The sequence below is a fragment of the Acinonyx jubatus genome, chromosome B2 (assembly GCF_027475565.1).
Source record: "Acinonyx jubatus isolate Ajub_Pintada_27869175 chromosome B2, VMU_Ajub_asm_v1.0, whole genome shotgun sequence".
Classification (NCBI taxonomy): Eukaryota; Metazoa; Chordata; class Mammalia; order Carnivora; family Felidae; genus Acinonyx; species Acinonyx jubatus.
The window spans coordinates 36,683,811-36,706,568 of record NC_069385.1 but is presented as its reverse complement, the minus strand read 5'-3'; the positions used below and the strand labels follow the sequence as shown (position 1 = coordinate 36,706,568).

Genomic DNA, 22,758 nt, shown 5'->3' with positions numbered 1-22,758 from the left:
AGCAGAAGGAAGAAAGAACAAATAAGAAAGGACAAACTGTCATTTAAGTAGGTTTCCTGAAAGTTGCAACATCACATTTTGGCTTCCTATCAATTGGACAGAACTTAGTCACACAGCATACCTTGCCATAAATGAGAGAGAATAACATAGCTTTTATTCCAGGAAGACTGTCCTGCACTAAAAAAAAAAAAAAAAAAAATCATTCCTCCATTTCCCTATAAAAGTCTTGTCACAACTCAATCTGAAGCTTTGGAGCAATGGCTTTCCTTCCTCCTTGGGCCGGGGTACTAGTTTATTTCTTTTGTGTTTCTTTAGCAGGATCTGACTTCTCAGATCTGTATCCCCCACTGTGGTTGAAGAGTCCTGGTCAGTTCAGTGACTACAGGGTAGAGAATGGAAAGTACATTATCGATCCCTGGGTATACTCGGAGAGAATGGGGATGTATAAAATCCTAGTGAACAAGACAGCCAGTTATTTTGAAAACTTTGTACCAGACAATGAACAAAATATTTTATGGGGATTACCTCTCCAGAATGGCTGGCAATTTAGAACAGGTAAGAATGACTCTTGTTTTCATCCTAATGATCTACCAATATAACCATGTGGGAAATAGGACTCCGTATACACCATACCATGTTTTTGAAAATTGATTCTTTTCTCTTTCCTCTGTTCCCCTCATAATCATATTTCTCTACTTCTTCTCCATAAATCCTTCTTTTATGTGTTTTCTGTTTTGACTAGAAACCACAGTGAGGAATAAGGTATAGTTGCAGATTAAAAAAAAAAGACTTCATATCAAATCTATTGAATATTCTACAAGTATTTATTGAAATTCCGCGAGGTGCCAGATACCATCCTAAGCACGTAGATGAACAAAGCAGCCAAAAGGCTATACATTAAAAACAGAAGGCGAGGTCAAATTAACTTGCATTTTTTAAAGTTCCAATTGTGATTACCTCTACATGAAGAAAGGACATATAGACAGGGTGTGACGTCTCATTCATGAGGATATTTCTCTGCAAATGATTGATTCCTCCTGAAGATACATTCTCGTGTTTAATTAGGAGATATGTTGTGGGCCAAGGGTTCACAAATTAAAAAGACATTTTTGTTGTGTCTGAAAGAAGAAGCTCATAAAAGAGAGTGGTGTCTCCTGCCTGCTCCATACAGTTAACAGCACCAATAAAGAAATTTGTTTTATTCCGATGGGAAAAAATACAGGGAGATAACAGTTTACCTTAGGTCTTAGCAGTGGTCATATTCAGGAGCCACTGAGGTTGGTAAATCATCCATCTTTGTCAGGAAATGTCCTGAGACCCAAAGCTACTCTTGTTCATCTAGCTTTCCTTGGGGTCAAAGCAACCCTGGCCCAGGAGACATCACTAACATAACGTCTACTATGGGAGGCAGGCCGGCCTCAGGGGAGAGAAGTCTAAACGGGCTGGTAGTTTAATGCCCTTTTTATTCTTTCACTGCATTTGCACCTCAGGACCAAGCCTGACTAAACTCATCCATTGATGAGCTTGTAAGTATCCAGTATTTGCTACAACGATGGGGAGGTGGGGTGTGAATAAGTACTTTCAGACAATTCACAACACAATTGAAACAGGAAAAGATAGTAGAAATTAAATGGAAAACAATGAACAACAGCTTTTGTTCTCAATATTTAAGAGTCTCTTATGGTTTGCCTCCTTCCCTCTCTGTAACTTTTTTTTCCCTCCTTCCCCTCCCCTTAACTTCTGTTAAGTTTCTCAGGATCCACATATGAGTGAAAACATATGGTATCTGTCTTTCTCTGCCTGACTTATTTCACTTAGCATAATACCCTTCGGTTCCATCCACATTGCTACAAATGGCCAGATTTCATTCTTTCTCATTGCCAAATAGTATTCCATTATATATATAAACCACATTTTCTTTATTCATTTGTCAGTTGATGGACACTTAGGCTCTTTCCATAATGAACAACAGCTTTTGGATAAAAGTTAAAAGTGCAAAACAAGGGGCATAGTGGAGTCAGCGGGAGTAATCAGGAAAAAATGAATTTAAACAGACTTGAAATCTGGATGAAATTTTACTGCGGAAATAGAAATGAAATCTACTAGGAAATAAAAGAATGAACTAATGAAGTGTTTCTCAGGCTTGGTTGTATATTGAAAATAAATGCCCAGTTAAAAAAATACCAATGTTTAGGTCCATTCTATTCTAATATTAAGCCAAAGGACAGACCTGGAAACAGCATGGTGTAGGAACATGTGATTGAGGGTAGGGTGTGTGTGTGTGTGTGTGTGTGTTTAAGAAAGGGACAGGAAAAGGAAAAGAATGCGGGAGTGAGCAGGAGAGAGTCGTTGAAGATCAACGAAAAAGAAAGAGACAAAATGAAAGCAAAATATTTATTGATATTCAAGAATTAACACTAGCATATAATAAATAATCCCTGCACCCTCTCTTTTCTAGGAAGATTAGCTGATCCCAGACGAAGGAAAGACTGTGGCTATGAATCTGGAGATCTTTTGTGTATCTCTGTGGACAGTTGGTGGGCTGGTAGGTTCATTTAAATGGCAAAACAGGTAATAACCTTCCCCCAAGGAAAGTATTCAACCTAAAATCTTAGGGACAGAGACCAAACAATACTATTCTTTTGTAAGAAGGAATCTATTTCATCATGTACCTTGTGGCCCTTAGGCCACATTCTAGAATTTAACAGCAATAATGTCAATAATGATTTCTTAAGACATGTTCACCTTTAATAGAAGGACTAAAACAAGGATCTGCAAAGGACCACAGCTCCTGAAAGCCCAGCACTGGCAAGTGAGGTGGGAGATCCCATGAGTGAGAGGGAGTCTCCAGAATGAGGAAGGATGAGAAATGAGGGAAGAAGGAAATAAGGCTTTTTCTCATTTTGCTCAAACCAAATGTGTTTAACTTTTAAACCGTAAACATGTCAGAGTGATCTACCACAAATCAATTTATCAAATGAGTAATCTAAGGCTTCAACCAGATAATTATTTATTTGTTATGAATATAATTCCAACCAGATATTTAATAGTAAAATAATTAGAAGGTATTTTTTAATTCTTTCATTCTATTTTGTGCTTTAGTAATACAATTAATTTATACACAATTTCTTAGATGTATTTCCCAATAACTAGAAACAAGAATATATTAAGTTTCACTTTCTTAGAGTGACACACATTACATACACCTTTACATATTTTTCTAATACAGCACCGACTTGTTCTTTGCAAAGACACGCAAGTAGTCGTGGCCCCAGCACTAGAATTCAGGCTTCTTTATTCTTAGATTGATTTAGTAGTTTGGAGTATCAGCTGCTCCACTGGGGCAGAGAACTACATTCATTAATGAGTGTCTATGATAAAAAATGTTCTGCATCACCAGTGAGAATCAGTGTAAGCTTTATAGCCATCCAAATTATAATGTCTAAATCTGCTGGAGTAGGTTATATGTAGAAAGAAATAAAAAAAAACCTCCATTCATTTGTCAATTTAATTATCCAAAGATTCATTGTCAACATTTATCCAAGATGTTTGCTTTAAGACCTAAAAACAAAGACTTTGTGATACCATGGTTGCACATTAAACTTGGCTAAATACAAAGCACAAAATGTCAACACTATACTCACATTAAAATGTTTTAGAAAAAAATTACATTTTATGATAAAACCTCAGTTAGAGGTGTATCATTCTGTGCACAAGTAGATAACTTTCTTCCTTTTTTTACTTAATGTTTTTAAAAAAAAGAATATTGAATAGTATTAAATTAATATTAAATATCAAGATTAATTGTATTTAAAATATTAAAGGCAACTGCATGAGTCTCTGTTTATTTTTGATTGTAGGGTTATTAACAAAAACATGTTTAATTATGTAGGTGATCCTTAGGGGGATTTTCAATTTTTTTTCTTTTTGCTAGTGATTAACTTTTAGCTTTCTGGATCTGTGAAGTTTTGCTTATTCATTTACAGATTACTTAAAAATATTGTCTATCACCTTTTGTTAGTGCTTGTGGTAATAATAAGTATTTTGCTCCTACAGATATGAATTACTTTCTATGTGCATTACCCTTCCTTGCTGCGGTTGATTCTGGCATAATGGGGATATCATCAGACGAAGTCATGCTTTTGCCACCACCCAAGGATCAGACAAATTTCTGTCTTAATGTTTCTAGTTGTCAGTCATCCTTTCCTGAAATAATGAGCAAGTGGAATGCCTTTTACCAGGTTGCTGTTTTAAATTTTATAATTTCTTTTCTTAGGAGGTGGTAAGAGAATGTCCTTTTTTGTATAATGCTTTTTGTCTAGGTTTATTTGTGTGCATTATATAATATTTTCTTAGGTATAAAAATGTAAATTATTATGCAAATTGTATTATAATATTGCAACAGGGCACTACAGGTCATTAATACCCTCCGAACCAATACAGTATTAACACGAAGTCTATCCACACGTTTCAAATAAATTATACATAAATGTGAGAGCACAAAAGATATCTTACTGAATGAAAAGATGATTCTGGTTAACTGAAACTTCATGCCAATCAAGGGTTAACCCTTGGGAGAAATACAGTTATGGAGTTGGTTTTCAGAGCAGTCAATTAACTTATTTCAACGGAATTAACAAATGATCATATATTGGTAGAACTAAGTAATTATGTGGCAATCAAAACCAAATATTCAATGAGCAAAATACAAACCGATTAAACATAGATGTAGGCTTAGATCCACAATGAAAAGATAAATTCACTAGTTCTATAGATTATTAGTTCACCTTTTTAGATATGATTGAATTAAATATTCTAATAAAAATTTCCCCTTTTTCTTAATCTTAAAATTTTGTGGTAATTTCTACTGTGATAGCAGAAAAACAAACAACAATCCAAAAACAAAATCCTCTTGACCAGTATAAAATACTGACTCTCAGGAAAATTGTTGTAGTTCATGTCTTATAGATGCATTCAATATTACTATTTGTAATAGATATTTATTATACTCTATGGAGTATTAGTCACTGAAATCTTCCAAAATTCTTAGAAACAAAATTCCTCATGTAGAATATTTCTAAATTATATATGGGAGTAAGATGAAATTGTAGGGAGAAGAATTGTTATATTTTCTTAAATACAAAAAAGTTTCTCCTCTGCTACAGCATTTACAGTATCCTTCCAGTAGCTTTGAAGACCTATTGAAGTACTTGTGGGCTGCACATGCCTCAACCCTGGAAAATGCTGGCAAAATATTTGAAGATAGGTAAGAATGGATCCCAAATCATTTCTATTTAATATGGCGAATGATTTTTTGCCTTATTTATGCCTTTTTACTCTTCTAAAGTGGTTGTCAATCTTCTTATTAAACAATTTTAGCCATTGGGTACTTTAATGATGAGGCCTAAATATTTTAGAGTGATTAGACTAAAAATATGTTTTATGAAGAAAAGGGCAAAATTTTGAGAAAAAAATCTCGCACTAATCAACCAATAACTAATGAAACAACTAGCCAATTAAACAAAATAAAACATACAACCAATTTCTCTACATAAAAAAAGAAAAGAAATTATCTTCATTATTTTGACCACAGACACATAATATGGTAGGTACATAATTAGGGAACAAGATCAACTACCATCAGGGTTAGCTCACAAGATAGCTTAAAAGATTATTAAGCCACTGCACATATACATCTAGAGGTTATTATACACCTAGATGTGAAAGTGTAAGAATGATTTGTGTTTACTTGTGAATGATTCCCAGTTCAAGTTCAAAGGTTGACAGCAGCTATAGAACCAGAAGGAGCCTATGTTCCCCTTGAAAGGCCATCAGCCAGAAGAATTCTCTTTTACTCTAGGGAAGGTCAATGTTTTGTTCTATTCATGCCTTCAGCTGATTGGATGAGGCCTATTCACATTATGAAGGGAAATATGTTTTACTCTGTCAACTGATTTCAAAATGGAAGTTTCAAAAACACTCTCACAGAAACACCCCAAAGTGGACACTATCTGGGGGTGAAATCAACCACTTTGAGTGAGATAGTGGGGAGAAATCTGGATATGGTAAAAAACAGGAACAAAAAAAAAATCAGGGTCCTTGGTATTGTGTAAGTAGACTGGTTAATCCAGGAAGGAATGTGTGAGGACCTCTTATTTCATGGTTGTCTCTCCCACTGATTCCATCATGCAGTAAAGGTAAATGAATCACCTAAGTAGCAGATTTCCTCCTTTACCTATTGGTATGGCTTCAAAAACTGGGTATTAAATTGGACAATGGAATTTTCTCCCTTGGCATTATCAGTGATAGGATTTCAGGCTGCAGCCACCACAAAAGTTGTAACTCAACTGCTTTTCTATTCTTATGACAGGAAATAGGAATGAGATGATCAGACAAGGATTTCAGGCTGGGATTGCCAACCTCAAGATGTGACTGATAGCAAAAGTCATCTTTCTAGATTACTTTTTAAATTTATAGGTGTTTCAGTTCATACACAAGGATAAATCACTATAGAATGCAACTTTGTGCCTATTGAAACATAAAAGGACTTTAGTTAAAATTCAAGATCATAGGAATTTTTTTCTTATAGGTATATTTCCTGTCTCTTGTGGTCTCAGACATTTTAACTTATTGTATTTATTGCTGTTTACGTAATGGAACTATATTTGAAAGAATATCATATTTTTAACAGGCCAACTTTATTTAAAAGCTGCTTCAAGATCATAGAGCATATGAATTTTTTGGTGAATAATATGAATAACTTTAAATATTTATATGAGTATTTTGATCACAAGCATATTACCTGAATTTTTTTTGGATAGTATTAGAAGCACTTTCCTCATTAATTATACTAAGAAAATTGTTTTCATTAACTCTTTTTATTCTCTAAAATTCTCTCCTTCTTACTTGACCTTCTATTTAGATGTCAACAAATGACTCTCTTAAATGAATTTTTTTAATAGTTACTATTTCTCAAGTACAATAAGTAAAAGAAATTTCACTAAGTATCTTAATGTAATATCTCACTTCAAAATACCTCCTTTTTCTGGATCATGAGTATGTGGTTGAGCTGTTTAGTAACTTGCTTAAAATCTTACAGCTAGTGAATGGCAGAGCTAGTATTTAAATTTCTTGTGACTCAATAGCTCATCCTCTTACGTGTAAACTATACTGCCTGCAATGTATGTGGCCTAGTTTTACGAGGTCAATAACTACCAAAGTGCTTCTTCCCTTCTGAAAAGATATTAAAAGCTATTAAACAAGAAAAAAATATGCTTCCACCTTTTCAATGTATAATGAAGCAGAAATAAAATATAATATTTACTTCTTTTATGAAGAATCTTTAAATCCTTGGGAGGCATGAGTCATACAGGGGAACACCTAAGTGAACAAAATATCATTCATGCCTTTTCTCCATTCCTCTTAGGTAGGTTAGCAGGAAGGTGTGTATGATCAGCACCTCCCTATCCTAGGAGTTAGAGCAGTGGATAGTCCTTAGAGTTTTCCTGCAGCTGTTGCTAAGGCTACTTTCGGAATTTGTCAGACATCCTCTCTCCCTTCCTTCCTTCCTTCCTTCCTTCCTTCCTTCCTTCCTTCCTTCCTTCTTCCTCCCTCCCTTCCTTCCTTCCTTCCTTCTTTATTTTATATATTGAATTCAGCTGTTCTCTCTTATTTTTTGTTTTGGATTATTTTTAGTTTGTATATTATACACTTCTTATATGTCAATGATTTAAGGAGTCAATTGGTTTTATGAAGTTTTGTCATCTTGCCCACCAAAAATACATACAGAAATGAAACAGCTGTATCTAGGGAGAATAACACCATAACCACTGGTTACTTTGGTATTTGGTACTATATTTCTAAAAATGAAAAGTTCTAAAACATTTCCTTATTTGAAGATTTAGGTATTATCCTTTTATTCATGACCATAGAAAATTACCACCTCATTCCCCTTACCCTCACTCCACAAAAATTCTTCCTACTTCTCACTTTCTCTGTATAATTGTTTAGTGGTTTGGGTTAGGTCTGTGTTCGATGGTTACATTGTTTTGACTATTAATTACTATTCACATCACATGTACTTAACTGATAGTATTTCTTTTTTCTTGTTATCTTATTCCCTTTAGAGTTGATCCTTTTTCTATTGTACCCAACACTAATTACTTCAAATTGCCAAACCAAGGAAGTTTCTTCTCAAGATGTTCAAAAGCATCCAGGATTATATCAATTTCTTCTTCTTGAAGAGGTTTCCTTCAGAACTGTTGACTTGCTCTACTCTGCCTAGGTGGTCAGATATGATTCTTAGGTCTCTAATAACTGTACTGGATTCCTTTTATCTCTTGTGTGTGTGTGTGTATGTGTGTGTGTGTGTGTGTGTGTGTGTGTGTGTGTTGAATCACCCATTTCCAGTTTCCCACATCTATTTCCTGGATTACTTTGTTTGTTAGGACTTATACACCAGTCAATTCAGAACTGTTGTTCTATGAGAAATTATTTGCATTCTTAAAATACTCTTATTCTATCATGAGTTTTGACTGAGGCTTTGGGCAATTACAGAGATCTAGGCTGGTAATACTTAAGATTTTTGAAAGCATATCTCCATTAAATTTTAGCTTCACTTTTGCTGTTGAAAGTCTACAATTTACTAGGTGTGTTGTCCTGTATTTTGTTTAGTTTTTTTCCACAAGAATGTAGCACAGTTGATAACTATTAAACCTCAATGTCATATAGCAGTGTTTATTCTTCACATGTTTGAGATTCAGCTGGCAGGTCTGCTGATTTTTTCTGGGCTCACATCATATTATTAGATTTTGATCAGAATCACAGGGATGAATGGAGAAGCTCTGCTCCGCTCCACGCGTCTCTCGTTCTCCAGCACGCAAACTTGAGTGTTTCCCATAGTGATGGCAGAATGGCAAAAGAGAGAAACCAACTTGCAAAAACGTATTGCAAAACTTATACTGTCAAGTTGATTAATATCTTATTGGCCAAACCAAATCCTTTGACTGAGCTGGAGTCAGAGAGTGATGCTTCTTTCCTTCCCACCTCCTCCCAATGTAGCAGAGAAGGGGCACTGGAAAAATATACCAAAAAACAGAGATGAAGAGTTTTGAAAAATTGGGGCCATGTTCACAATCTATTATACACTGGGGCACTTCCTTCAAATCTCATGTGTTACTTTTTTAGGCAAAAGAATATATTAGGGTTTTTATATACATGAAACAATACTGACCTCTGTATTGTCTACATATACTCAAAACTCTGTGGTCTTGAATCCTAAGATTGGCTGGTGCATGCATATCTGTATTTTAAATGAAAATGGGCCTTTTAAGGTGTATTTTAATTTTTTACTTCACTACATCTTAACTGACTTCTTAGATAAATTGTCCAATAACACATTCAATTGTATCATTTGAAAGGCTTCCACTTAATTTCACTTCTGCTTATATGCCTCTGTGTCTTGAATTGGTACCCTCACCTCCTTCCTAGTGTTTCTGACTCCTGTGCAGTTTATTTAATCCACTGTTCCTAGGGCCTTGTGGCCACTGCTCAAAATCCTTATGGATTTATACTTATTTTTATCCTTATTTCACAGTCAGGTGTCATGTGAGTAAAAGTAGTCACCTGCAAATCCAAACCAAGATCTTCTTTCACCAAGGATGCACTGAACCCACTCTTCTACTTTTGGGTGTTGGAGACAGAGAGGAGCCCATGAGCATGGGAGCCACATACAGGAAATTTTCTCCTCTGGGTTATGTTATGGTTTACTGAACATTGACAAACATAATGCAAGCATTATCTATTTAATGGTCCTTACATATGTGCTGTGGAAACAGAGAAATTAGAGAATAGTTTAATGGGAAAATAGCTTTCAAATAAATGAATGAAATGGTGCTTTGGGACTACACAGGAAGAGGAAACTTTGTGAAGGAGGTGAAATCTAATGTGATTTGAAAGAGAATGTAGGTGTAGACAGGTGTAGACAACAAAGCAAGGAATAGACAGGGGGAATGATTCTGTTAAAAGAACAAAGTTCAAGTTGTTCACTATACTTAGACAGCTATTGAGGACGGGAGTCTTGAGTTAAAACTATTTACTACCCTCTTAACTTTTCTACTGTAATAATGTGTTCCCCAATTAGGTGAGAGAGTTTGGCTTCCTAGCATACTTTCTCCAGTAGGAGAAAAATCCATGTATTTAGAAAATCAGACGTCACCTTTTCTAGGATGCTCAATGTTTCAGGGGCCTCCTCATTTCAGGAAATCAATAGTGTTGCAAAAGAATCTCAGTCTAGCAAACTTTTTATTTTTATCTGCACATTTCTAAAGAGTATTACTTAGTCATGATCTAACATCTATCTGATCATTATATGATATTCAATTATAAGTGTAAAATGTTTGGTTAAAAGAGATAAAAATTCAAAATAAAATATAAACAATTGATGAAATGGTCCTTTGCAAGTTCAAAATTTTAATTACCTATATTCATATCTTCAAAGGTAGGAGCTCAAAACATCACATTCTAAATTTTTTATGTTTATTTATATGAGAGAGAGAGAGAGAGAGAAAATGAGCAGGGGAGGGGCAGAGAGAGACAGAGACAGACTCTGAAGCAGGCTCCAGGCTTTGAGCTGTCAGTACAGAGTCTAAGGTGGGGCTCGAACTCACAAGCCGTGAGATCATGACCTGAACTGAAGTCGGATGCTTAACTAACTGAGCCACCCAGGTGCCCCAAGCCATCACATGCTAAAACTAAGAACTACATTATCAGTTTATTGGCAGAAGATGATCTTTAGTCAAATTATGGAAAGAGCCCAAATTTGCACTGACTGATTAATGGATAAAGAAGATGTGGCATGCACACACACACACACACACACACACACACACACACCAGAATATTAGTCATAAAAAAGAATGAAATCTTGCCACTTACAAAGACACGGATGGAGCTACAACATATTATGCTAAACAAAATAAGTCAGTCAAAGAAAGACAAATACCATATGATTTCACTCATATGTGGAGTTTAAGAAACAAAACAGGTGAACATAGGGGAAAGGGAAAAAAAGAGAGGGAAGCAAACCATAAGAGACTCCTAACTATGGAGAACAAACTGAGGGTTGCTGGAGAAGAGGTGGGTGGGAGGTGGGCTAAATGGATGATGGGTATTAAGGACGGCACTTGTGATGAGCACTGGGTGTTATATGTGAGTGATGAATCACTAAATTCTACTCCTGAAACCAATATTACACTATATGTTAACTAATCAGAATTTAAATAAAAACTTAAAACCAGAAAAAAAAACAATGAGGCTGAAATTCTGAGTGGACTAATTATAATTGTACATGTTTCCACTTGTCTCTTAGGCTGGAGTATTATTCTAAACCAGAAGCAGACTTTGGAAGAAATTGGTGTGTGGCTGTGGAATACTTGGCTGCATCCCTCTTTCCTACAACTTTGATTATTACACATGAATTCCAGAAAGGCCTGCCACCACGGATGCTTGTTAACAGGGATAGAGCCCCTTTCATCAGCGACTTTACTGACTTTCAAAACACTGTCCTGCTTGTTCTAAGTTTTCTTCCCAGATTGGATAACTCTTCAGGTAAGGCCCTTAAAAACAAAAGCTTGAAGAAAACTAATATTTTCATTGAATAAAGGAAGATATAATGATTTTATCAGATATAAATGTCGTTATAACACATACTCTTAAAGAAAGTCATGATTACCTATGGGTGTTCATTCCACACTTTTTGGTCCTTCCAATCAAGGACTGTCTTTTCTTATGCATCTTTATTGACTCATAAGGCCACCAGGCTACTTCAAGTCCACTTTTCATCTACAAACCGAGATACATTCCTTTGCTGCTGTTGTGATAGTATTCCCTTTTTAAAACCCTTATATGTTGGTCTTTTTTATTTTTAATTTTTTTAATGTTCATTTATTTTTGAGAGAAAGAGAGAGACAGAGAGACACAGCACGAACAGGGGAAGGGCACAAAGAGAGGGAGACACAGAATATGAAGCAGACTCTAGGCTCTGAGCTGTCAGCACAGAGCCTGTCACGGGGCTCGAACTCACAAGCCATGAGATCATGACTTGAGTCATGTCCTAAGTCAGACACTTAACCGACTGAGCCAAGTTGGATGCTTAACCAATTTAGTCACCCAGGCGCCCCTGGTCTTTTCTTTCTTTCTTCTTTCTTTCTTTTTCTTTCTTTCTTTCTCTTTCTTTCTTTCTTTCTTTCTTTCTTTCTTTTGAAATATTTTTAAAAGTTTATTTATTTACTTTTGAGAGAGAGAGAGAGAGAGAGAGAGAGAGAGAACGAGAACGGGGGAGGGACAAGGAGAGAGAGAGACACAGAATGCGAAGCAGGCTCCAGGCTCTGAGCTGTCAGCACAGAGCCCAATGCAGGGCTGCAACCCATCAACCATGAGATCATGACCTGAGCTGAAGTCGGACTCCCCACCCACTGAGCCACCCAAGTGCTTCTGTTGCTCTTAAATTTAGAAAAATAAACAAATCTCAAAAGAAAATCTTCAATGATTTAATGGGAAAAACTAGCAAATTGACTTATGTGAGCTCTCTTCATCTGGCCTTACCAGTCACGGATGAGGTATTCTGCTGCAGCTCCTCAGCTATAGGGTCTCCTATCAAAGCAAAAAATAGAAAGAATCCATAATTATACATTTGAATAACCACATCATCTCAATTTCGCAGATATGCTCTTATGCAGTGAACCAAGCTTAAAACATAATTAAAACATTACTAGCTTTAAATCCCTTCAAAGAATCTGAAAGATATAAAAGCAGAGTAAACATAAATACATGAAATATATGTTTTTGAAAACTTACTTGCATTAGTTAGAGTAAAAAATAAACCCAAACATTTAAGGAAGGCCTTCATGCAATTGCAGTTTCTTCTTGCTGCAGTAATGTTTCCTGCAATATTCTCAGCAATGGTAGCTTCCCTTTACACAATCAGTAGAGGACTAAGGCTCCTTCCATCTGTGGTTGTTCCAATCCCAGCCTTCTATGTCATTTACACCCCATCAGTAGCAAGATGCTATAGTGTTTGGAGAAGCAAGTGGGATAGGGAATTAAACTGTTGTCCAAGAACTAAGCACCATGAAAGGAGAAGCATGAATTTTGGTAGTCACCTGCCCATCTCTGCCAAAGTATCAGATGGTAAAATTGCATTGTAGATCTGGGTTGTATAAACTGGATCTCTCCTCTTAAGATGTACAAGGCAAAGAACTGAGTGGGGGAGTTGGTAGTTATTTAATTTAAAGCTTGAAAGTACCACACTACAAGATTTTATTCCAAGATTCGGTTTAACTGAAATTTGGCTTTGGATAGATCAGGCAGTTTTGAATTGCTTTCAGAAGAAAGAAATGTTAAAAACTACTGGTGAAAAATTGGTGAGCACTCATAGTATAATTGCATAGATGTTGTATAACAAGGCATTCACTATCATCTAGTCGTCCTTCTTGCTCTCCATGCTCCCAGTGACCCTCAGAATTCAATCACAGTATCAAAGGTCTTGGAGTTTTCAAATAAGCAGAGGATGGGGAAAGCAGATGTACTGAAAACAAAGCATTAGTGAAAAACAAATTCAACAATAAGCATTTTAAATTCATCTTCAATAGAAATATATGTATACATTTGCAGTCAAGTTTCAAAGTGTCATTTAGCTACTTTTTAGTCTCCAGAAGTGTTTGCTACAAGAAACCTTAGCAAAATTCATTAATATTTTTTAAGTTTATTTATTTATTTTGAGAAAGACAGAGTGCGTGCATAGGCATGCCTGCGCATGCACATGAGCTGGGGAGTGACAGAGACAGAGAGGGAGACAGAGAACCCCAAGCAGGCTCTGCACTGTCGCAGCAGAGTCAGACATGGGACTTGATCTCACAAACTGAACGATGAGATCATGACCTGAGCTGAAATTAAGAGCCAGATGCTTAACTGACTAAACCACCCAGGTCGCCTCATTAAATTTAATCTACAAAATAAAATTAACCTTTTCAGACTTCAATTTAGCTATTTAACACTTTTGCTCATGGTAAGAATTGGCATGGAGTTTTTCAGTTTTAATTATGTAAAATTCTGAACCATCTCTTTGTCTATAGTGGCATAAGTTTTAATCCTTGACTATACATATTCTAAGAGTAAAGCTCATATTAAAGTTGAAAATATTATTAGGTATAAATTAGTAAGAAAAAAAGCTTGCCTAGATTTTATTACTTTTCCCCCATGGGTGATGTTTAAAATAAGGAATGAAGACTGAATGAAGATTCAAAACTGTCAAACACTGATGATTCATGTTAATATAATTTAAAATGGTTTAAAAACTTATTAAATTTTAAGATTCAAGGCTGAGGTCAGCCACCCCTTTTGCTGCCTCCAACCTGACCAAGAAGGTCGTTACTCCCCACTCTTCTGCTGCAATGGTCACTACCTCCTCCTTTCTTCAAATGAGGACAATTGGTGGCTGAAGTATGATGTACAAAGAGGGGGGAAGAAATGAGCTTGGGCATCTCTGAAGCTTCAGTGCAGATGATGACATAGGAGGCTCCTGAACTTACCTCCTTTCATGGATACACCCAATCTACAACTACATACAGAACAATTCACCTGACAGAAATCCAGAAGCTAGCTAAGTGACTCTTACCCTTTGAAAAAATGAGAGAAAAATCCACAATGAAGCAAGAAAGAGAGGCTGAGACACAATTTTGCCATGAACCCCAGCCTTGGTGAGGTGACACACAATCGGGAGGGATCTCACAATTCCCAGCTTCTCCTTAAGGAGTGCTGGCTTTGGAATCCCACATCTAGCACATCAATGTCTAAGACTTCCATGTGAGAGAGATGGGTGCCCAAAGCATCTAGCTTTGAAAGCCAACAGGGCTTGTATCCACAAGATCCAGGAGGCTATAGCCAAGTAAGAACAGTTCTTAAAGGGCTTGTGCAGACTCACTGTGGCAAATTCCCAAGGGTGCAGAGCAGATGAAGCAAACTGAAACATATCCAATCTTTTCATGAAAGAGGCTTATTTATTCATTTTAATATCTATGAACTGAGGGGCAGTCTTCTAATTTAATACTACAATACTCTCTAGAAACCGAGGGCATGGTAGGTGCACTGTTGTCACTCTCTCTCTGTCTCATTTCAAGGTGGAGATATCTCCTGGAAAGAAATTGTGCACACCTATGGTGTCATGTTTTCTTCAGTTGTCCTCCAGAGGGTACCCCTTGATGTGTGGCTCTGATGGCCGATAGGGCTTAAATTCATGGGTTCTGTAGGACTGTAGCAAACAAAAGCTGCTACCTGAGGATCTAGTTTAAAATCATCTGGCATCTAGATGCTGACTGAGTTCCGCCTCTTTGGGACACTGACAGGTCTTGGCACACCTTCAACTACTAGGGGCCATTAAGAACAAAGAAAGCTGCTTGGACAATCACAAAGGATTGAGAGACAACCAAGAGTGAGGGCAGAGTTGAATAAGATTTATCTTTTACACAGAGGCCACTTTTTCAAAACTGGAAGAGGTGACTATTTTATCTAACCCACAGAAACCATCACAGAAAGGCAAGGAAAATGAGGAAACAGAGGAGTATGTTCCAAACAAAATAACAACATAAAACTTCATAAAGAGACTTTAATAAAATGGACATAAGTGATTTTCCTGGTAAAGAGTTCAAAATAATGGTCATAAAGATGCTCTCTGGTGTCAGGAAAAGAGTTCATGAACAAAATAAAAATTTCAACAAGGAAATATAAAATATAAGAAAGTACCAAGCGGACATCATTGACCTGGAAAATATAATAACAGAGCTAAAAAATTAATAGAGAGATTCAACTGCAGTCTGGATGAACTGGAAGACAGAATCAGGAACTTGAGTACAAGGCAGTGGATTTTATCCAATGAGAAGAGCAAAAAGAAAGAAGAATGAAAAATGATGAAGATAGCTTAAAGATATTTATGGCACAACATCAAGTGGACCAATCTTTGTGTTACAAGGTCTGAGAAAATAGAAGATAGAGAGAAAGGGAAGAAAACTTATCTGCATAGCCAAAGCAATCTTGTAAAAGAAGAATAAAGGTGGAGGCATATCCCGTACAGAATTCAAGCTACATTATAAAGCTGTAGTTAGCAAAACAGAAGAGTACTGGTATAAAGACCGACATATAGATCAATGGAGCAGAATAGAGAGCCCAGAAATAAACCCATACATATATGATCAGTTAATTTACAACAAAGGAGCCAAGAATATGTAACAGTGAAAGGACATTCTCTTAAACAAGTGGCTGAGAGAACTGGACAGCCACCTGCAAAAGAATGAAATTGGACAATTATCTTACACCATATGCAAATGAATGAAAAATTAATTATGTTGTACACCCACAACTAATACAATGTTATATGCCAATTATATCTCAATTTTAAAAACTTACTAAACTTCAAATCTGATAATCTATTGCATTAAACTAAAAGTACACAATGGGTGTGATATAAAGTTAAGAGGTTAACATGTAGAAAGGAACTCCTATGTATTAAACACCCACCATGTGCCTGAAATTGTGTCAGGTGCTTTTTTTCATTACCATATATAAATATCACTACAATACTTTCACAAAAATATTATTGCCAAGACTGGGGTTGAGCACTGGCATTCGTCCTTGAAGAGACCCTGTTGCTATGGACCTGGTCCTGCTCTCAGCCAGCGGCCCAGAGTGGAGCAGAGGGACAAACATGAATGTTGGAGTTGCCCACAGTGAGGTGGATGCAAGTACCTGTATAATGAACAGCCAGGGCATGTGGCCGACATACGCATCGGGAGCTGGCTTGCTTCACATTGTCGTCCTCAGTATTCCCTTCTTCATTGTTTCTGTTGTTTGCACCTTAACAAATATTATACATACTCTCAGGATGTATGGGTTTTTTGGATGCAGTAAAAAGAGTGCCTTTTGAAATCCCGACAAAGGTAAAAGCAAGGTGTTCCCTGATTCGTTGGAAACACCTGGACTGTGGAGTGCAATTTAAACCTTCACAGAAGTTTCGCACAGTTTTTTTCAATAATTCTATATTATCTGGCAAGTCTCTGTCAATGTATGATCCAACTCACTTCATCCTACACACAGCCTCTCTCCTGAGTTGCTGATTCCAAGAATGCCAAAGTTACACGGTGTTTGGATCTTTGGAATTAAGGAGTATTGAAATGTTTTGAAACAGAACAAAAATTTTTAGAGCTACTGAGTTTTCTGTAAGGAAGGAATGGTTAGTAAATTGCACTGTTTCTGTGATAATGTGAAATCGAAGATTTTTATATTGTAGGGCTGGTTGGTGTTCTTTCGTGTACTGTTATAAAGTGCAGATTTTTACTGGAAGAGGCCTCTGTTGAATGCATCTGGGATCTTTCTGAAGAGAAGCTTTATAGTCAGGCTGGGCAGGCCCAGCTTATAAATTAAATGGCTATAAAGTGAGGGTGTACTAGATAAATTCAAGGAAATGTGAGATTTATAAGAAACTAAGACCAACTTAGTTTATAATGAATGGGATTATGTTAGAAGAAGAAAATTTCCAATCATTTACACATGGGCAATTTAGGTAAACTTACATGTAAACCAGAATCATCCCTTTACAAGTTTATTATAGATTGATTTCATTACCATACATATTCCCCTTTTATTATCTAAGAGGAAATGTATTCCCTTGTTTTATGCAATCCCTACCTTTGTTGGTTTTGCTGGCTCAACATTGTATTGATAGAGGAGGTCATTTTTACATTTATTAAGTTACTGAGTTCATGAAGATCACTTCCGTGACTGGCATTAGAAGACACCAGGCATCTTATGAACAGCCTCCGAATCCACCTTCTAATTTTGGAGCAAAGTGGATTTTGCTGCTTTTCCAGACACAACGTTGCTAAACCAGGTAGGAAAACAATTTATTTCATTCAGTTAAAGTATATGGTAATTTAAAGGCCTCTGCTTATTTGGTTGATCAACTGAATTGTTAAAGTCTGCCATTTTTTAGAAAAGGAAATAAAATGAACAACTATGTAGCAGACTGTGGTCTGGCAGAAACCATTTCTTCAGAAACAGCACCAAAGTAAATAATTGGAGTCTTTTATAGCAGGTCCCCAGTAAAAGAAAACATCTTTTCTTAGTCCTTCCTGCTTTCCACCTCTGTATTTTTCCTATTAATATTTGCCGTTCCCCATATGGGTCTTGGTGCAGGTAAGCCAAAGTGGTAACTATTTCCAAAGCCGCAATCATGTTGAATTCTTCACTTAGAGAAGCTTCTCATAGTTGTTGACATTAACTCTAAGAAATAACTACATATTTTGAGAAGTAAGTATTTATTTACTTAGAGAAGTAAATATGTCAAAAAAACAAATTCTGATCTGAGATGAAACAGAAAAACCTAGTAACATTTGTAAACAAACACCGAAGAGAGTTTATAGACCAACTTAAAAATCTGTTTCAATAGGCTGACTTTTGGGGGTAATTATCATTGGTTGGTATTTCAACAGTATTGAGTTTAGAAACCAGTTGTATGATAATGCCTTTGTATCTTTGTCTTTTCCCATGCATTTTAAAGTAACCAGAATCTATATTTTAATAACATTTTTCTGTGGTGTCAAAAAACATTATTGCCAATATTTTGCCAGTAAAGAAACAGAGGTTTTGTAAGTTTAAATAATTCACTAGCTGGTAAATGAGACAGTAAATTTGCATTCTGGCACATTATTTTAAAGCCTGTGCTCTTTCTCCTTAACACATCATCCTCCTATATACTGAAATCTATACTCTAGATAAGGCTGAAATCTAGCATCAGCCCTTTGCTTTCTTGTTGGGTGTGTTGACTGAATATTAATCAAATCTGAAGATTTCAAAGTAGCCCAATTTCCTCACTAGTTTAAATAGAAAAAAAAAAAAAAAAAAGAAAGAAAAAAGCTATCCCTGGGTCTTGAGACTTTATAATAGGTTAGCTCTAGCCAGCTGAGAAACATGAACCAAATGCTCTCACCCACCAATCAAGTAACATGCTCCATCTCCGTGGAAACGAGAAAAAGATGTTTCTGAGAATAGCTCTTCACAGAAATTAAGCATTATCCTCCCTCCCATCACCAAAGAGTGTAGGAAGAAAATAGAGGTAGACCTGGGACCAAGTACTCAGGACACTTTCAAACCACTACCTCTCATATGTTAACAGATATAACTTGAAATATTTCTTCTCTTCAAAAATTGTTTTTAAAATGCTAACTTATTTTTTCTCTATTTAAAAAGCATTTTAATTGCTGCGACTTTTACTAATTTATTTTAAAGTGTGTACAATATATTCAAATTAAAAAGTCTAAAAGTCTAAGTGTATCAACACATTAAATAAAAATAAAAGTCATCTTGTTCACCACTTCATTTATATATCTTGGCCCTTTGCCCAATTTTCAGAGGTGGTGCAATTTCTGGAATTCATTTATATATAAAACAATATGAATAAATAAAACTTGTGTTGTTTGCACAAATGAAATCAAACTGCTCTGCCCTACCCTTTTTTTTTGTTTTTTAAGAGAGAGAGAGAGAGTGGGAAGGGCAGCAAAAGAGGGGGAAAGAGAGAGAGAGAGAGAGAGAGAGAGAGAGAGAGAGAGAGAGAATCCCAAGCAGGCTCCTCGCTGTCTGTACTGAGCCCCATGAGGGGCTCGAACTCAAGAGCCCTGAGATTATGACCTGAGCCAAAATCAAGGGTCAGAAGCTTAACTGAATGAGCCACCTGGGTGCCCCTGCACTATGTTTTTTACTAAAAAATTTTCTTGAAGCTCTTTTGATATCAGGACATATTGATCCAAACATTCTGTTTAAAGGATATGTAATGTTTCATTTAATTAATTAACTATAACTCTAGGCTTTATTTTCTGTTATAAGCTATTGACAATAATGCAACAATGGCATGATATGTATATTTTTCTTGGTATAATTTATGATTTTACCAATAAATTTGTAGAGAGAAAATGAACTAAAATCAATGAGTCATATATTGTTCAGTGGCACTTAAAATAATTTTCAGGAGTTTACATTTTTGTCACAAAACTGAATAACATTTCTTATTTTCTCTAACCCATTGTCTTATAGCAATTTCTATAACTTATGTTAGCTTGTTATGTAGAAAATGCTACTTCACTGTTGCAAAGTTCAACTCTTTTAACATGTTTGTGTACTTTTCCTAGTTTTCTGATTATTTACATTTCTTATTGATTTTTATATGAAGAGTTGGTCAATAAATTGTAAATTTGAAAACTTCATGTGTGTGTTATCATATAATGAGCATATAATTTTTATATGCAAAAATACATAGAATTTTCCTTAAAATAAACATTTCAATAATTGGGGATAAACTTAAATTTACATGTGATAATTTTATATATTTTCCAGGTTTATTGTCATTGACTGGATGGAAATTTTTAATGAAGACACAGGATGCAAGAAAGGAAGTTCTAGAGCTTTTTGAAATAATTCTTGAAATCTTTAATCCAAAATTTCGGTATATTCCTAATATTTAATTAATGAACTAAAAATGAACAATTCTAATTTGTTGAGAAACAGTAATTTCAAAATTTTAATGTGATCATAACCATACAGTTTTCTTATTTCTGATATTTTTGATTTGTGCTCCTTTGTTAGGATTTTATCTATGAATTCTAACTTTAAATTTAAATTAATGCAGGGCACTTGGGTAGCTCAGTCGGTTAAGCGTCCGACTTCGGCTCAGGTCATGATCTCAGGGTCTGTGAGTTTGAGCCCCGAGTCGGGCTTTGTGCTGACAGCTCAGAGCCTGGAGCCTGTTTCAGATTCTGTGTCTGCCTCTCTCTCTGCCGCTCCCCCACTTGCGCTCTGTCTCCCTCTGTCTCAAAAATAAATCAACATTAAAAAAAAAATAAAATAAATAAAATAATTTAAATTAATGCTATGATGATTGTGCTCAATTAATAATTCTTGATTTTTAAATTTATCAATACTTAAAATATTTTGGCTGTAAAGAAAATTATATTAAGGAATCATAAATCACTGTGAATCAATAAACAGACATTAAATTTATATGCCTCTTTTGTTGTTATCCTATGTAACCCAATTTCATGAAATTTAGAGCAATATGTCTTGCTGATTTATGACCAAAATCCAGAACATTTTAAAATTAAATACCGACAGTCAGCTAAAATTTTTAAAACTCATTAAACGGAACTGGCAGAATATGTACCCGGTTTGTAATTTTTGTGTGTGTGTTTTCACTGACTACAATTTTATAGCAATTACACATTAAGTTTCCCCTCCTTTGATCCTCACTTGATAATGATTGCTTAAGGGTCAAGTTTATCCCTGTTGCTCTCTTCTAGGAGAGACACTACTCTGGTCGGGAGGAGGTGACTTCCGGTGGTTTCCAGGGCTATACGGAAGCTTGCATGTGCAGGTTTCCCAGGGCCTCATCCACACACTAGATCCACCCTCTGACTGCGGCAAATAGAAACGCTTATTACCTTTGCTCTCTTTCTGATGTAAGTAATGTCCACATCATGACTGGAGGGATCTTTCCATTATAAGTCAGATCATGTTTCTCCTCTGCTCAAGCTTGAAATTGCTTGCTGCCTCTCCCAGAGCAAAACCCACATGTGGCTCACACAGCCCAGCCAGCAGGATCTGGATTCCTCACTCCCTCTGCTCAGCTCTCCTTCCACTCTCCCCTTTCATACCTGCCTCCTTGCTCTTCCTCAGACGCTACAAGCACACCCATGACTTATGATTTTTGGAGCATTGTTTCCCTTCTGTAAAGAACGTTCTTACCCCAAATCACTGCCTGCTTCACCTCTACACTTCCTGCTGGTCTTTTTCCAATGTTAGAATAGTCTCAGACTTCTTTGTATAAATTTGTGCCCACTCAACAATCTCTATTTTTTTTTAATCCTGCTTAATTTTTTTCTTCCTATCACTCATCTCCACCCATCAAATGTTGTATAAGTTTCTTTGTTTCTTGCCTGCCTTCCTATGCTGGTGTGGGAGCTCCATGATAGTAGAGCTTTATTTTCTATACTGCTGCATCCCTGGGACCCAGGAGAGCAGTTTTAGTAAGCACTCAAATATAGTCTGATTTGGATGAATAAATGAAAAAAAATAATGGTTTAAAAAATAAGAAGGAATTGGTGGAGGTTTCAAGTGCCAAAAACAGAGTTTTGTTTTAATATGAAAGCCACAGGCGTATACTATGGATACTTGAAGGAAAGGGTAGAAATTACCTGACAGTCAAAGAGCATAATAAATTTCAGGAAGACAAAATCAGAATAAGCCAGGAACTGCTGCTATCCAATCTGATCACTGGGAGGTAGTTTAGGAAAATAGTTATGAAAATAAAGAAAAAGTAGTAAAACTAAATGTGACAAAAAGTAAATTGGCTGAATTAACATGGGTGGAGGAACGTAGCATTTCATAGACACTCTTAATACTGTGATCTTTTGAGAAGTAGAAAGCATTGGGGCCATTCCCACAGAGGGAGAAGTTGGGAAGTCAAGCTTTTTTGCATTAAGTGACACTGCTGTTTGGGGGGGGGTGTGTGGGGGGGGTCATGTCTCCAGGGTAAGCAGGGTTGTGATATTCTTGGATTGGGGACACCAGGGGAAACCTGCAGACCTGCAATAACCCCCACAATAGGTGAATGAATAGAAAATTTTTCAGTAATAAAAAACTGTCCTTTCCAAACCACGTTTT

At 36.1% G+C, this 22,758-nt stretch overlaps 1 protein-coding gene and 1 pseudogene across 1 annotated transcript; both read left to right on the top strand.

Annotated features, from left to right (window-relative positions):
- Window positions 1-257: 257 nt before the first annotated feature.
- Window positions 258-21,202, top strand: LOC106976799 (protein LEG1 homolog). Its single transcript, XM_053221920.1, has 6 exons — window positions 258-555; window positions 2,459-2,545; window positions 4,057-4,241; window positions 5,166-5,266; window positions 11,369-11,607; window positions 20,437-21,202. The coding sequence occupies exons 1-6, from the start codon at window positions 258-260 to the stop codon at window positions 20,562-20,564; spliced, it is 1,038 nt and encodes a 345-aa protein (XP_053077895.1). The 3' UTR covers window positions 20,565-21,202.
- On the top strand, window positions 16,757-17,551 carry LOC106976802 (ORM1-like protein 1; annotated as a pseudogene).
- Window positions 21,203-22,758: the final 1,556 nt, after the last annotated feature.

Coding starts and splice junctions, on each gene's coding strand:
- LOC106976799 (XM_053221920.1), top strand. CDS start 258: ATGGCTTTCCTTCCTCCTTGGGCCGGGGTACTAGTTTATTTCTTTTGT. Junction 4,242..5,165: donor AGTGGAATGCCTTTTACCAG/GTTGCTGTTTTA, acceptor CCTCTGCTACAG/CATTTACAGTATCCTTCCAG. Junction 5,267..11,368: donor GGCAAAATATTTGAAGATAG/GTAAGAATGGAT, acceptor CTTGTCTCTTAG/GCTGGAGTATTATTCTAAAC.